Below are 16,216 nucleotides of genomic sequence, written 5' to 3' on the forward strand. Positions count from 1 at the left end.
CGCACGCCGGCATTGAGGCCAGTCCCAAAAAGGGCGCCAGGCCTTCTTCACCAGCAAGGGGAAAAGCCCGTGCGCAGGACAGGACTGTGAATATGCGCCCCCTACAGCATTCCCACCCAGGGAGGGCGGGAACAGGAAGGTTTTAAAGCGAAGCCGTGAAGTTTGAATAAATCTCTTTTGCAACTGCAACTCACCGACTCCATGTCATTATCTCAGCACACCGCTACAATTGGTGATCCCGACGGCCCAAACAATATTTGGACCGGAGATGAACGACGCCACATCTGTTCATGCAGTTCTGTTAAAACTGCCAACCTTCTGGACGCTGCGACCTCACCTATGGTTCCAGCAAGCAGAAGCCCAATTCCACATTCAGCAGATAACATCGGATTCCACACGTTACTACTACGTGGGGAGCTCCCTCGACCAGGAGACAGCCGCCCAGGTTGAGGAGTTCATACAGTCCCCCCCAGCGGACGGCAAATACACAGAATTCAAAGCCCTGCTCATAAGAACTTTCGGACTAGCACGACGCAAGCGAGCTGCCTGCTTACTGCACCTGGATGGTTTAGGAGACAGGCCGCCGTTGGCTTTGATAAACAAGATGCTGGCCCTGGCTGGAGGACACAAGCCCTGCCTCATGTTTGAGCAGGGGTTCCTAAAGCAGCTGCCCGAGGACATACTCCTGCTACTGTCGACGCGGATTTCAGCGACACCCGGAAAGTGGCGGCCTGGGCAGACGTGCTGTGGAAAGCCAAGAAGGAGGGTGGGGCATCCGTCGCACAGATCACCAAGCCACGCTCCCAGTAGCAAACTAGGCCAGGCCCGGCTGCAGAGCCCACTAACCCCAGAGGCAGGAGCGAGAAGACCAACGAACAATGGTGCTTCTACCACCAGCGGTGGGGTGCAGAAGCCCGCCGTTGTCGCCCGCCCTGCAAGTTCCTGGGAAACGCCAGGGCCAACCACCGCTAATGGCTACAGCAGCTGGCCATCGGGATAGCCTCCTGTATGTCTGGGACAAGCAGTTGGGACGCCGCTCTTTGGTCGATACTGGGGCTGAGATCAGCATCTTACCTCCGACGAGTTACGACACCCGCAACAGAGAACCGGGTCCCACCCTGAGGGCCGCGAACGGCAGCACAGTAAGGACCTACGGCACCCGTATGGTGCAGCTACAGTTCGGCTCCAGCCGGTTCACGTGGGACTTCACACTGGCCACCATAGCCCAACCGCATCTGGGGGTGGATTTTTTGCGAGCTCACAGCCTACTGGACGACCTGCAAGGGAAGAGACTGGTCCACGCCAAGACCTTTCAAACGTTCTCCCTGGGCGAAGCCCAGTTGCCGGCCCCACACCTAGACTCCATCACGTTGACCAACAACGACTTCACCAGAGTCCTGGCAGATTTCCCATCAGTTCTGGCACCGCAGTTCATAGCAGCCATGCCCAGACACGGAGTACAGCACCACAACCCGACCCAAGGACCACCCCTCCATGCTCGTGCTCGAAGGCCTCCCCCGGACAAGCTCCAACTGGCGAAGGAGGTGTTTAAGAGGATGGAGGAATTGGGGATCACCCGGCGGTCCAACAGCCCATGGGCCTCCCCCCTGCACATGGTGCCCAAAGCAACAGAGGGCTGGAGACCATGCGGCAACTACCGCAGGCTGAACGAGGCTACAACACCGCACCGCTACCCTGTGCTGCACATTCAGGACTTTTCAGCAAACCTGCATGGCGCACAGATCTTCTCCAAGGTAGACCTCGTCCGGAGATACCATCAAATCCCAATGCATCCGGACGACGTCCCCAAAACGGCACTCATCACTCCGTTCAGCCTTTTCGAGATCATCCACATGCCGTTCAGCCTAAAGAATGCCACACAGATATTCCAGTGGTTAATGGACGCGGTGGGACGCGACCTGGACTTTGCTTTCATCTATTTGGATGACATCCTCATAGCCAGCAGTAGTCGTCAGGAGCATCTGTCCCACCTCCGTCAACTCTACGCCTGACTCTACAGCCTAACAATCAACCCGGCCAAGTGCCACTTCGGGCTCGACACCATCAACTTCCTGGGCCACAGGTTTACTAAAGACGGGGCAACCCCTCTGCCCGCCAAGGTAGATGCGGTCTGCCACTTCCCCCGACCCAACACAATCAAAGGCCTTCAGGAATTCATGGGCATGGTGAATTTCTACCACCGCTTCCTCCCTTCAGCTGCCCGAATCATGTGCCCCTGTTCACCCTGATGTTGGGTAAGGGCAAGGACATTACCTAGGATGAGAAGCCCGCAGCCGCTTTCAGTAAAACCAAAGAAGCCTTGGCAAACGCCGCGACGCGAGTGCACCCCAGAACGGATGTCCCTACCGCCCTCAAAACGTCCAACACAGCAGTCGGTGGAGTGCTGGAACAACTCATCGAGGGTCGCTGGCAACCCCTGGCGTTCTTCAGCAAACAACTACGACCACCTGAGCTCAAATACAGTGCTTTCGACCGGGAACTGTTGGCGCTATACCTGGCAATCCAGCATTTCAGGAACTTCTTAGAAGGTAGGCCCTTCACCGCGTTCACGGACCACAAACCGCTTACCTTCGCATTCACGAAAGCGTCTGACCCCTGGTCGTCCTGCCAGCAGTGACATCTGTCCTACATCTCCGAATACACGACAGATGTCCAGCATGTCTCGGGAAAGGACAATGTCGTGGCAGACACTCTCTCCCGCCCTAACATCCTAGCCCTGTCCCAGGGGGTAGACTATGAAGCACTGGCAGAGGCACAGCAGGCAGACGAGGAGATCCCTAGTTACAGAACTGCAGTCTCTGGTTTGCAGCTCCAAGACTTCCCCGTAGGCCCAGGTGAGAGGACCCTACTCTGTGACGTCACCACCGGCCAACCCCGCCCCATCGTCCTGGCAGCCTGGCAGCAGCACGTTTTCGACTCCATTCATAACTTAGTGCACCCCTCCATCAGGTCAACCGTACAGATGGCAGCCAACAGGTTCGTTTGGCACCGACTCTGCAAGCAGGTCAGTGAATGGGCCAGAACGTGCATGCACTGCCAAACAGCCAAGGTGCAGCGGCACACCAAAGCCCTGCCACAGCAGTTCCACCCCACCCGCCAGCATTTCAACCACACTCATATGGATATTGTGGGCCCCCTGTCAGTGTCGCGAGGAGCGCGGCACCTCCTGACTATTGTAGACCGGTTCACAAGATGGCCAGAGGCAATCCCGCTCACCGACACCACCTCCGAATCCTGCGCCCGAGCACTGATTGCAACCTGGGTATCTCGCTTTGGTGTACCGGCCCACATTACCTCCGACAGAGGCGCCCAGTTCACCTCCAGCCTGTGGTCAGCTATGGCCAGCCTTTTGGGGACACAGCTGCACCATACAACTGCCTACCACCCACAGTTGAACGGACTAGTGGAGCGTTTCCACCGTCACCTAAAGTCGGCTCTCATGGCCCGCCTCAAAGGGCCTAACTGGGTGGACGAGCTTCCCTGGGTCCTGCTCAGAATCCGCACGGCACCCAAAGAGGATCTGCACACCTCGTCGGCCGAGTTGGTGTACAGCGCACCCCTGGTTGTCCCAGGAGAGTTCATACCAACCCCAAGGGGGCAAGAGGAAGAACCCATGGCAGTCCCAGACAGACTATGTAAGAGGCTCAGTAACCTGGCCCCCATACCCACTTCACAGCATGGGCAGAAACCGACCCATGTACCCAAAGACCTGCAAAACTGTAAGTTTGTTTTTGTACGATGGGGCGGACACCGGACACCGCTACAACAGCCCTACGACGGGCCGTTTACGGTGATCAGAAACAATGGGTCCACACTCGTGCTGGACATTGGGGGGAGAGAGGAGGTTTACACAGTGGACCAACTCAAACTGGCTCATGTGGATTTGGCGCAGCTGGTCGAGATTCAGGCACCGCAGCGCAGAGGCAGACCTCCTAAACAGAGTCCGACCCAGACTGAGGACATTGGGGGGTGTATCGCCGGTACTGGGGGTGGGGTTATGTGGCGACCCACTTCCCAGCGCACTTGAACCGGCTCACAAAGTGGCACGTGCCGGCATTGAGGCCGGTCCCAAAAAGGGCGCCAGGCCTTCTTCACCAGCAAGGGGAAAAGCCCGCGCGCGGAACGGGACTGTGAAAATGAGCATTCCCAATCAGGGAGGTCGGGAACAGGAAGACTTTAAAGCCAGGCCGCGAAATTTGAATAAATCTCTTTCGCAACTGCAACTCACTGACTGCATGTCATTATTTCAGCACTGTGTGTAGCACACCGCTACAAGCTCTTGACTAAATTGCAGAAAAGGATATAATCAAGGACTATAAGCTTACACCTGTTAAAGCAAATAATTCACAAAATTAAAATGACTGATGGGAAAAAGATCTGCATGAATCTGATGCAAATAGCATTTTAGGTCCACCCATAAAGTATCCCTCAAAAACTTTAGAAATGAAGACGAAGTTTTCCTGCAACAGCAGAGCTTTAAGTTTGGCAGATTGATGACTAAATGGCTGAAGGTGGATTGCAGGTGAAGAGCTGCTTGGACAATATTGCCTCCACTTTACCTCTGGATGAAAGGTCTGTTCTAGGCTAAGTCCAAAATCCTGTGTGTTGAAGGCAGAAAAGTAGTTGCTACTTTTCTGAGTTTCTGAGTTTCTTAGTTTCTGAGAAAGCAGGACTACAGAAAACCTGAGGTTTAAAAAAATCACAAATATCAACAAAATGAGCAGGCAGCCAGAAGGTACAGCTTAATTCAGACTGTCAGAGAAAATGTAAAAAAAACTGAAAGAGCACATTTATCCAATTCACAGTACTAGTTAAACTCACCGCCCACATTCTCAACACTGCCTTTGCAAAAATACCCCTCCTTCAATCCCATCCTAATTCTCATCTACACGTGTTCGTCAATGATACTAGCCATTGACACAGCATCAAGATGAGCTTCTGATCATAACATCACTAAGACCATCTGCTTTTATCTCTATCTATGTGTCAATAAAATATATGATCATCTCTCCATTACCTCTAGTATATTTCTAGATGATCTCCCCTGCTATACCCTCTATTAACATACACTATACCCATTTCTCATCACCACCAACCTACACCCATCTCCATCAAGCAAGGAACAGCAATGTTTTACAGAAAATTAAATTTATGGTGGATGGAAAATGGTTATGTGTGGAAGAATTGTTATATCTGGAGGCAGCCAAGATGTGCATGGGGATTTAAGTCTCAGGCACGTGGAAACAGGGTTAACTTTGGCTGGGATACAGGGGTGAAACCAACAGGGCTTCCTGATAATGTAGATACATGGTCCAAATCCCACAGTGGAAAGAACAAGACTGCAGGCAGTGAAACACATATAGACGCTGTGTATGTAGCCAAATTAACAAACCAGCCCGCATATTATATTTTACTCCATTAGCTGTGTACGGTAATGGATGCCATCATCATCATGTACAGTATATGAACATGTGCTCTGCATAATTAATGCAAACTCACCCACACAGTTGAACTTCTCCTCTTTCTGACACTTTCTTGAGCAGCCATCATTATCTAACAAATTACCATCATCACATTCTTCACCAAGATCCCTGGAAAATAGAACAAAGGACATCAGAACTTTTCAAACACTGTAAGACAGATTTCTATCCTACATCCCATGCAGATGTGAAGATGTCAGGAGAGCTGAACAATAGAAGCTTTATAAAACTTTTTGAAGAGTTGTTCTAGTTACATAGCTATTCCTATGAAAAGAAAGAGAGAGCAGGAATTGTAGATTTTAAAGTCTGTTAAGCCATATCTGTCATTCAGAAATGGTAGATCAGTACACATCTTTGTCATTCATGAATGGTCTTTAACATCAAAGCACTTTCTGTCAGGATCAGAACTAGCTAGTTTTGGCACATCGTTTCTAAGGTATGGGGCCCAAAATTGCTCAAAATACTCCAAGTGAGGCCTCACCAGTGCTTTATAAAGTCTCAACATTACATCCTTGATTATATATTCTAGTCCTCTTGAAATGAATGTTAACACTGGATTTGCTTTCCCACCACTGACTTAATATGCAAATTAACATTTAGGGAATCCTGCATGAGGGCTTCAAAGTCCCTTTGTGCCTCAGTTTTATATATTTTCTCTCCATTTAGAAAGTAGTCTATCTTTTATTTATTCTACCAAAATGCATGACCATACACTTATCAACACTGTATTCTATCTGCCACTGCTTTGCCCATTGTCCTAATCTGTCTAAGTCCTTCTGTAGCCTCTCTATGTCCTCAAAGGTGCCTGCCCCACCACCTATCTTCATATCATCTGCAAACTTTGCAACAAAGTCATCAGTTGCACCATCCCAATCATTGACATATAACAGAAAAATAACTGATCCCAACACAGACTCCTTTTTCAAGGGATCAAGGCCCCTTCCAGGCGCAACAGACTGATTATAAGCTACAAAGTTGATGCGACAGTCATTTCAATTAATGACTAAATTGGCTTTTCTCCTAAAAGTTACTGTTAAGAAATCTCATAATATTCTTTAAGGAATTCACTTCACGTCCTAACTGATGGCATTCCTCAACTGAGGTCACCAAAAGTTACCCAGCTAATTTTCTTTTTTGATCTATCAGATGACACAATAGCACAGCTCTACACACCGACCTTACACATATGGAGAAGAGGGATGCTTATGTGAGAATGCTTTTCTTGGATGACAGGTCAGCGTTCAACACCGTAATTCCCTCCAGGCTTGACTAGAAGCTCAGAGACGTCAGCCTTCACGGTGCCTTGTGTAGCTGGAACCTGGACTTCCCGTCAGATCGCCGACAGGTAGTAAGAGGGGGCTCCCTCACCTCTGCACCTCTGACCCTCAACACAGGCACCCCTCAGGGCTGAGTACTAAGCCCCCTCCTTTACTGTTTGTATACCCATGATTGTGTCGCCATCCACAGCTCCAATCTGCTAATTAAATTTGCTGACGACACTACACTGATTGACCTAATCTCAAATAATAACGAGGCAGCCTACAGAGAAGAGGTCATCACCCTGACACAGTGATGTCAAGAAAACAACCTCTCCCTCAATGTCACAAAAGCAAAGGAGTTGGTTGCAGACTATAGGAGGAATGGAGACAGGCTAACCCCTATAGGCATCAATGTATCTGGGGTTGAGGGGGTGAAATGCTTTAAATTCCTCAGCATAAGCATCACCGAGGATCTAACATGGTCTGTACCTACCAGCCGTGGTGAAAAAGGCACAACAGCACTTCTTCCACCTCAGACAGTTGAAGAAGTTTGGCATGGCCCCCCAAATTCTAAGAACTTTCTATAGGGGCACAATTGAAAGCTTCCTGACTGGTTGCATCACTGTATGGGAACTGTACTTCCCTCAGTCGCAGGACTCTGCAGAGAGTGATGCGGACAGCCCAGCACATCTGTAGTTGTGAACTCCCCACTATTCAGGACATTTACAAAGACAGGTGTGTAAAAAGGTGTGTAAGGATCATTGGGGACCTGAGTCACCCCAACCACAAATTGTTGCAGTTGCTACCTTCCAGGAAACAGTATTGCAGCATAAAAGCCAGGACCAACAGGTTCTGGGACAGCTTCTTCCATCAGGCCATCAGACTGATTAATTCATGCTGATGCTACTGTATGTCTATGTTATACTGACTATCGTGTTGTACATAATATTTATTATAAATTACTATGATTGCACATTTGAACGGAGACGTAACATAAAGATTTTTACTCCTCATGTACTTGAAGGATGGAAGTAATAATGTCAATTCAATTCGACTATGGGATACTTGTGTGCACATTGGCCTGGTGTACATAGAAAAATTAAAACTGTCAATTTTCCCCTGCCAGTTTTCCTCTGCTGTTTTGAAATGAACTTTCTGTGAGCAGAGTTAGAAGTCGACTGGACAATGTCAGTAGAAAGAAGAATGTCTTCTCTTCCATTTTTAGATTCAAAGATACTTAAAGCCCATTTTTCTTAGACCCCTACAGAAGAAGACTTTGCAAGCAACAATTATAAGAGCAATAATTCTGGGTGAACACTTTTTGCTTACTTTTCCACTTTCTGATTTCCACAGAAGGGACTACCATGCATGTATGTCAGAGGTGGGGTCAGTGCACTGGATGAAGATCTGGCTGCCACCTTCACCTGATAGCTGTAAACTCGGCCTGGAACAACCTCCCTGAAAGTAAATGATTATCGAACATTAGCAACACCACTGAATATCATCCCAGAGTCCTAATAGAGAATAATAGAGCAGCAAACAATTACAGAAGAAATGGACAACAAACACAAAGTCAAATAAAATTCGTAAAACTATATTCAACTCTCTGGAAAGCCTACGACGCTGGTAAAACTTTCATGAGGGAAATTGCAGGACTAAGCAGCACGGGATATAGGGGCAAATGACCTAGTGTGACTGGCTGTTCAATTGAATAAAGGAATGAAGAAATAAATTTCCTTCAGTCGTTCCTTTCAGAGATAATTGCTCAAAAAGCCAATTATCAACAGTGGGATAGAGAGTGCAAACAAGGCTGGAAAGATCTTGTGACAGAAGGCGATAGACCTCTATACACTAACATATTTCTTCAATCATCTCAGTCTGAAGATAGCCATCAGAAAACCAGCAATTCACATGGCAGCTCAGAGCCAGGCCATGCTTTAGCTTGTACATCTTTGATTGAAACCTTCTGTCAGGCTGTTTTCTCCCTGACTTTGAAATAACTTTTGGAGTGAGTTCAGACATTGGTTGCCCATGCATCTCTCCATTCCCATTAATGACCTGCATTTCAAACTTCCTGATTTTTACCCTAGATGTAAAACATATGTCAGATGAAATGTGATTTTGTTACAGACTGCAACTTATTATCACCCACCAAATCAAACAGGAGAGTCCTAAATGAGACGGTAGGCACCATTACTCTCCGCATCAGCACTAAATGGCAGTGCAGGCATTGGGGGGAGGGGGGGGGTATTTCCTAAAACCTCTGCTGTCTCCCAGTTCTCACACACATATCTCTTGACAGGCAAAGGAAGAGACCAATACATACAATGCCATAATGACTAAAGGAAGAACACAATACAATTCTCTTTCCATGTTCAGTTCCGCATTCTAAAATGAAATTAAAAATTTAGCTGAAAAACCCTGTACTTTAAATCAGTCATAAAGGTCAAATGAAGTTCAACATGAAGTTTTTCTACTTCATTCTTCTCTTAAATCAAATCACTCAAATAAATCTTTATTTGGAAACATAAAGGTTGTTACTTATTTATACACGGAAATAGGAAGCACAGTAGTAATGCTGGAAGAGCCACTCCCCACAGCAATGGATGTCTGGATTCCATCCCGGCCTCTGCTGACTTCTATGCGGTGTTTGTGTGTTAGTGTCTAATGAAGAGTGATCCTGTTACAGATTGCAGTATTATCACCCACCACATCAAACAGGAGGGTCCTCCATGATATCACAGGCACCCTGTGGTCTCACAGAAACCTGTCGGTTTCTTTCGGGTCCTCCAGTTTCATCCCCCCCACATCCAAAGCTGTGTAGGTTGTTAGGTTAATTGGCCACAGTGAATTGCCAGTAGTGTGCAGGTAAAGTGCTAGAACCTGGGAGGGAGTTAATGAGAATGTGGGGAGAATAAAAAATGGAGCGAATGAAGAATTAGCACCAATGAGCAGCTGATAATTGGTGCAAATCTTATGAGCTGAAGGTCTTGCTTCCATGCTATATCTCTAGATGCCATATCTATGACTAAATTTATGAATCTTATGGTGTTTAGTGAAGGGCATGGTTTACTTCGTCAGTACATAAAGGGATTTTGTAATTAATAATCTATACTGTACAGTACTTATCTCAAGAGATAAGTCCCAAAAGTCTTCTGTCTGAAGCCGCTTACCTCCTCAAAAATCAAGCAAGATCTTCACCATTGAAATCTAAGCTGTTATCAGTCTAAGATGTTCTTCTGTTGAATTTTTGAAGACTTAAGCAGGGGAATAAATAAGGTAATTACTGTGGATGTAACTTAGCTACATCAGAAATAGTCAGTAAAAGACTAAGAAAATCAGAGAATGCTGAGTCGGGGAAGTGCAAAAATAGCTAACTCGTTTCAGGATAGAAAGCAGGGAATGAGAGTGAAAGGTAGCTTTTCACAGTGGCAGACAGTGGTTGGTGGGGTTCCACAAGAGCACTTTTTGAGACCTTCTTTTACAATTTATATCAGTAGTTCATAATTTGGATTCAGAAACACACATTTTGGGTTATGCAGTGGGATCAGAGGGACTGCAGTGTTTGAATAGAGCCATAATATGTTTCAAGAGGATATCAAAGTTGGAGGAGGGGAAACAAATTGGCAGTAGAGTTTCAACATGATAAGCAGGAAGTTGTACACTTCAGCGGAAAGAATTAAAGAAGTCAGTTGTTATTCGGAAAGTACAATGGAACTTCAGTATTCAAATAAGTCAATCACTATAAGTTGTGCCATAAGTTAGCAATAGCCGAAAAGAAAGCAAACAAAATATTGGAGTTTATGTTCAATGTAGAAAAATGGGACAGTGGGTTGGTTCCAACCCTTGGATAGGCCATGCTTGGAGGACTACATATAGCTCTGGTCACCAGATACAGTGCCCATGGAAAGAATGCAGAGAAGATGTATGATGAAGCAGCCAGAAAGTGGAGGCCATACATATCTGGAGAGGATGAACAAACCAGGATCTTTGGAAGGAAGATGACTGAGATATGAAATGATATGGGGGCTTAAAACAATGAAAGGTTTAGATGATATGGTTACAAACAAATATTCCATTTGGGGAGTGGAGCATAACTAGATGCTGTCAACATAACTAGTTACCAGAAACCCAGTAAGGAGTTAACAAAACAGTGGTGAACACTTGAAACTTCCTACCACAAGGTATTGCAGTAGATAATATAGATGCATTTCATGGAATACTGGAGAAAATAAGGAACAGAGGACTGTGGTACTAAACTTAATGAATTAGATGAGGCAGTATGGGAAACTTAAGTGGAACACAATGTTTTTATGGATATTAAACCAAAACAACTGTTTCTGTAGTGTGTGTCCAACATAACTCAGTGCTAAGTTATTTGTGATGGCATTTGTGAACCGTTTATTTCCAATTTTCATTCTTCTAAATGCCATGCTACCTTATTTCATTCTAATTGTCCCCTAATGGGTGTAAAACACTGCTTACCTCAATTCTGCAAAGGAATAGTGGATTTATCACTGGTGTCAAGCCAATATTTACCTCTCAAGCACAATCACGAAATGACAGCTTAACTAGCTATCTGCACAAACGGATTACTTTGCTTCCTACATCTCCCACTCATGTTACATGCAGCTAAGATATCTGCATAGTAGATGTGTTTAATACCAATGCATCTTCCAATATTAAGATACGGCTTCTCATTGCAGTAACTCACCAGTCGGTGAATGTTCTTTCCTTCTGCGTGACAGTCAATACTCGACCCTTCTGAAATGGAGGATCCCTTACAATCTTATACTTCAGGGGTTTACACACAGTGCACAAGGGGTCCTGAGACCTTGAAGTCAAGAGCACAGCATCCAGTTCCAACTTCTCATCGAAGGTATAGATTTTCATGCCAGCCACTTTCCTTTTGATGTTGACTTGGACAGTGAGTGGGATGTTGCAGAAAGTATGGTATCCACTCCCTAGATGGATTTCCTCTTTGTCATCAGTCACGAGATTTATGGAAGAGATGCCCCCTTCCAAACCAGTAGACAGGTAGGTCACCCAGATAGAGAGAGATTTGGCGATGACAGGGTAGGCAAAACGTACATCTAGCATGCAGCCTTCTGGCTGGGGACAAGGCACCGTCATGTTCATACGGTGAACGTGAAGCTCAGGGCTCCATGCCCGTAGGCTGGGTTCACAAGGCTCATCCACATCAGGAGATCCTGTAGTAAACAAACACTGCTCTCAATGAACCATCCTCATGGTTAGAATCCATATTTCCACCATATCTTTCACCTCCACCAGAGTTCCCAGAAATCAAATGATACAACTCAGCAACTTCAAAGTTGCGACTGCAGAGCATTTAAAGAAGCAGGGTATCTGTCCAGAGTTAATCCCACAAACTGCAACACATAAATGTTAAGATCATCCATACTCAGTCTTGGTGATTGATGACAAAAATTGACTGGAATATTTGGAGAACTCCTGCCTCATATCAAAAAGTACAATAGGACATTTACATTAATGAAAAAAGGAGAAGGGAGAGATAGAGGGTGGAGAGAGGTGGAGAGAGGGGGAGAGAGGAGGGGAGAGAGAGGGGAGAGAGAGGGGAGAGAGGGGAACAGAGAGGAGAGGGGGAGAGGGGGGTGAGAGGGGGAGGGGGTAGGCAGGAGGAAGGAAGGGTGGAGAGGGTCGAGAGGGTGGAGAGGGGAGGGGAGGGGGAAGGGGGAAGGGGATGGAGGTGGGTGGAGAGGGGGGAGGGTGTGGAGAGGGTGGAGGGGGGGGATTTGTCATACCGTGGGTGGGAAATGAGGCTTTCGACGCAGTGTGCTTTGGAGTGGCTTGGGTAGGTTGATTCAGAAGAGGCTGGGCAGTGTTGGTGGCTATGCCCCTGTGGCGGTCGGGGTATGGGAACTGAAGAATGGAATACTGTGCAGATACAGTATAAGGTGAACAGTTTGAAATATTTCATGAAATAATTCTGGAAAGAATGCTGTTCACTGATCACTATGCACAAAATACAAAGAAAATATGGGATAAATTAATGAAAAAGATGTAGCCCTTTCCTCCTCCACAACTCCTCGCAACCTCAACACATCTTTACATTTGTTTTCACCTCATCCATATTCCCTTTCCTATCCTGCTGATGTCTGTCTAGTTCTGGCAACAGAATGAGGCTGCGTGCACCAAGGAAATACCATCAACTACCACCCATCTGACCCCCACTTCCATACCAGCAAAGAAGCAACAATCACTTCGGAATGTGATTCACGGGGGTTGTTGGCCAAACCCTCACTATTCATCCAGATGCTCACCATGTGTTGTTTTCTGAATTTGCTGAAAGAATTTTCATTTTCTTCTGAGTAAATTACTCTGGACATCTCCATGTCCTGCAAAAGTATTGAGGATATTTCTCCCGAGTTCATCATCAGGTAAGGCCACCTAGCAAAGAGGGATCTGGTAGGATTTCCACTGCATCACAGTGTGCATGCCCATCTTTGTGTGTTCTCTTCCCTGTGTGTTTTGAATTAGGTACGTGCACATATTGTAACTTGAGTAGGTATACTGACGTGTTTGTTGTGAGCAAAATGACATCCAAATGAAAATCAGATACAGAGCACCTCACAGCAGATTGCTTCTTCTAAACCCGGGTGTAAAGCATACTGCCAGATTTCGTAAAATAGATTTTTAACTGTTCAATGCTAATTTAGTGGTTCATTGGCATTAAGTGAATCCATTCTCAACAGTACAGTTGCAAACTTGTGTAACGCCCTGGGAAAGGTTTCACCGCTAATGCAATGGCTTTTCTGTAGCAGCAGTGTTTGGCTTATGACTAGAGATAACGGGGGTTTGGAATGTGCGCCATCCAATGAAGGAGTGTTTTATCTTGTTGTGTGCCTGAGACCGAGGTGATCTGGATTCCTTTATTCGGCGAGAGCTGAACAGAGAAGACACCAGAAAGCAGAGATCGAGGACAGCCAGACAGAGTGGACTTGGAGTGGGGCCAGGAGTCAACGAAGCCCGGGGAAATCGATGGAGGACCAACGAAAGGGAAATCGTGAGCTCCAACATGTACATTAGACTGTTTCATTAAAATGGGCCCTTTTGTTTTTGCTTTCTTTACTAACCCTTTTGTTGAATTAAGAATTACAAAGCTAAATTGTTTAATTGCATATGGTGTACTGTCTGTTATTTCATGGTACTGATTTGTAATGGGTGAATAGATCACACAGCATCCATACAAACAAGAGGTTTTGCACCTCAGATTCCACATGTTCGACAGGGCCAGAGACTGTCTTCCCTAGACTAACGTCAACAGGTGAACCTGAGGTTTACACTTGTTATGAGTAATGCAGGAGTCTGGATTAACACGGGTTCTGGTCCAATTTTAGAGTGTTTAAAGACAGCTAATTAAATAGAGCTGAAATGAAATAGAGCTGGAATAAAATGTGGCTGGTATCAGTAACGATGGCAATATAACATATCTGCCCTTCAAAAACCAATTACTTTGGTAACTTCGGGAAGGAAGCCTGTTGTGCTTACCCAATCTGGCCTTTAGGTGACAGCAGACACACACTAATGTGATTGACTCTAAACTGACCTTTGAAATGGCCATTCATTTGGATCGAACTATGACAACTAATAAAGATCAAATGGACCATTTGACACTTCCCAAGGAATCAAATTTTGACAAACAGATGACGTTTCCAGTCCATGACAAGTTTTTCTCTCATGTGGGGGCTCATCATGAAAATGACAGAACAGACACACCAGTGCTGGTGAAACCACAACAGACAGATGGGATTGAATGTGTCTTTATGTCTCCTCAATATTGTTTCCAGGCCCATTAGGTCCAATGGCTGTGAAAACAAATCCTGCACTCTACTATATGCATAAAGCAAAAAGGCTAACCCAGGTTACCATGCTGTATCTCAAAATAAAATAAGTAACACCAGCAATCCTAAAAACACAAGTGGAAGTGGATAGGATGCTTCATAGTGGGTGATCGTAGGACAAGAGGGTACAGCCTCAGAATAGAGGGACAGCACTTTAGAATAGAGGTGAAGAGGAATTTCTTTAGCCAAAGGGTGGTAAATCTGTAGAATTCATTGCCACAGACAGCTGTGGAGGCCAACTCATTGCGTATATTTAAAGCAGATGTTAATAGGTTCTTGACTAACTGGTGCATCAAAGGTTAAAAAGAGAAAGCAGGAGAATGGGGTTAAGAAGGATAATAAATCAGCCATGATGGAATCACAGAGCCGACTCAATGGGCTACATGGCCTAATTATGCTTCAATGTCTTATGGTCTCAGCTGATACATCAATACTCAGTCAATGGAAGAAGAGATCAAACTTGCAGAGTATTTTATCATAGCTGCCAGAATGGCTCAGTGGCCTCTGATGAGAGAAGCAACATGTGCATCTGCCTAATATATTATTGGCACATCCCTCCCTACCATCACGCATACCTACTGGAGGTGGTCTCTCAAGAAGGCAAAATCTATTATCAAAGATCCCCACTATTCAGGCCATGGTATCATCTCACAGCTGCCATTGAACAGAAGGTACAGAAGCTTGGAATCCTACACCACCGGGTTCTGTTTTTCTCTCCATGGTGCTGCCTGGTTTGCTGGGTTTTGTTGATCTTTCCTCTCTTTACTTTTTTAACCATTTTCAGTAGCTGCAGTAATTTACTTTTCAAGCAAAAGCCTCTTGATATTGTCTTCATCAAACTGCTGCAGACACCATCACATATATTCAATGGACACGCTCCATTAAGTTTTGCAACATCACCAACAAAAAAACAGAAGATGATCAACCACACTTTGTATTCTCATGCCTAGCTTATCTCTCACTTATCTCCATTTGAGCTAGGATACCAACAGTGAGGAAGGCAGAAGGTCATTCTGGGAGCAGATTGGGAAAGTAAAAAGATGAACCCAATGAAGCTGTAACACTGGATATGAGATTATTAGGCAGGAACTGGGGAGGGTTAAATTGTGAACAGCTGTTTTTGGGTTGTCCACATCCAACATGCGCAGGGTGTTTAATGACCAACTGCAAAGAGTACAGACTTGGTATGTTCCAGTCAGACAGAAGGTCAAGGATGGCAAGGTAAGAGAGCCTTAGATGTCAAAAGGTGATGAATTTAGTCAAGAAGGAAAAGGAAAGGTATGTAAAGCTTAGGAAGCTAAAATCAAACAGAGTCCTTAAAGAGTATACAGAAGACAAAAAAGAGCTCGAGAAGGAAATAAGAAAAACCATGAAGGGGCATGAAAAGTCCTTGACAAATAGGATTAAAGAGAATCCCAAGGTGTTCTATGAGTAAAAGAATAACAAGGGAGAAGGTAGGACTACTCAAGGATATTGGGGAAACATTTACTTGGTTATGGAGGATATGGTGAGGTCCTTAATGAGTACGTTACATCAGTGTTTACTAAGGAGAAGGATGTGGAGGATAGGGAGA

General features: G+C 45.7%; 1 protein-coding gene across 1 annotated transcript in view; it reads right to left on the reverse strand.

Annotated features, from left to right (window-relative positions):
- LOC132402172 (pappalysin-2-like) overlaps window positions 1-16,216 on the reverse strand; it is a 371,016-nt gene that overhangs the window by 178,941 nt on the left and 175,859 nt on the right. The window contains exons 7-9 of the mRNA XM_059984850.1: window positions 11,475-11,970; window positions 8,090-8,218; window positions 5,521-5,612 (exon numbers count right to left, since the gene is read on the reverse strand). Coding sequence (XP_059840833.1) covers window positions 5,521-5,612; window positions 8,090-8,218; window positions 11,475-11,970 — 717 coding nt within the window. The remainder of the gene's footprint in view (window positions 1-5,520; window positions 5,613-8,089; window positions 8,219-11,474; window positions 11,971-16,216) is intronic.

Source organism: Hypanus sabinus, chromosome 11 (assembly GCF_030144855.1).
Source record: "Hypanus sabinus isolate sHypSab1 chromosome 11, sHypSab1.hap1, whole genome shotgun sequence".
Taxonomy (NCBI): domain Eukaryota; kingdom Metazoa; phylum Chordata; class Chondrichthyes; order Myliobatiformes; family Dasyatidae; genus Hypanus; species Hypanus sabinus.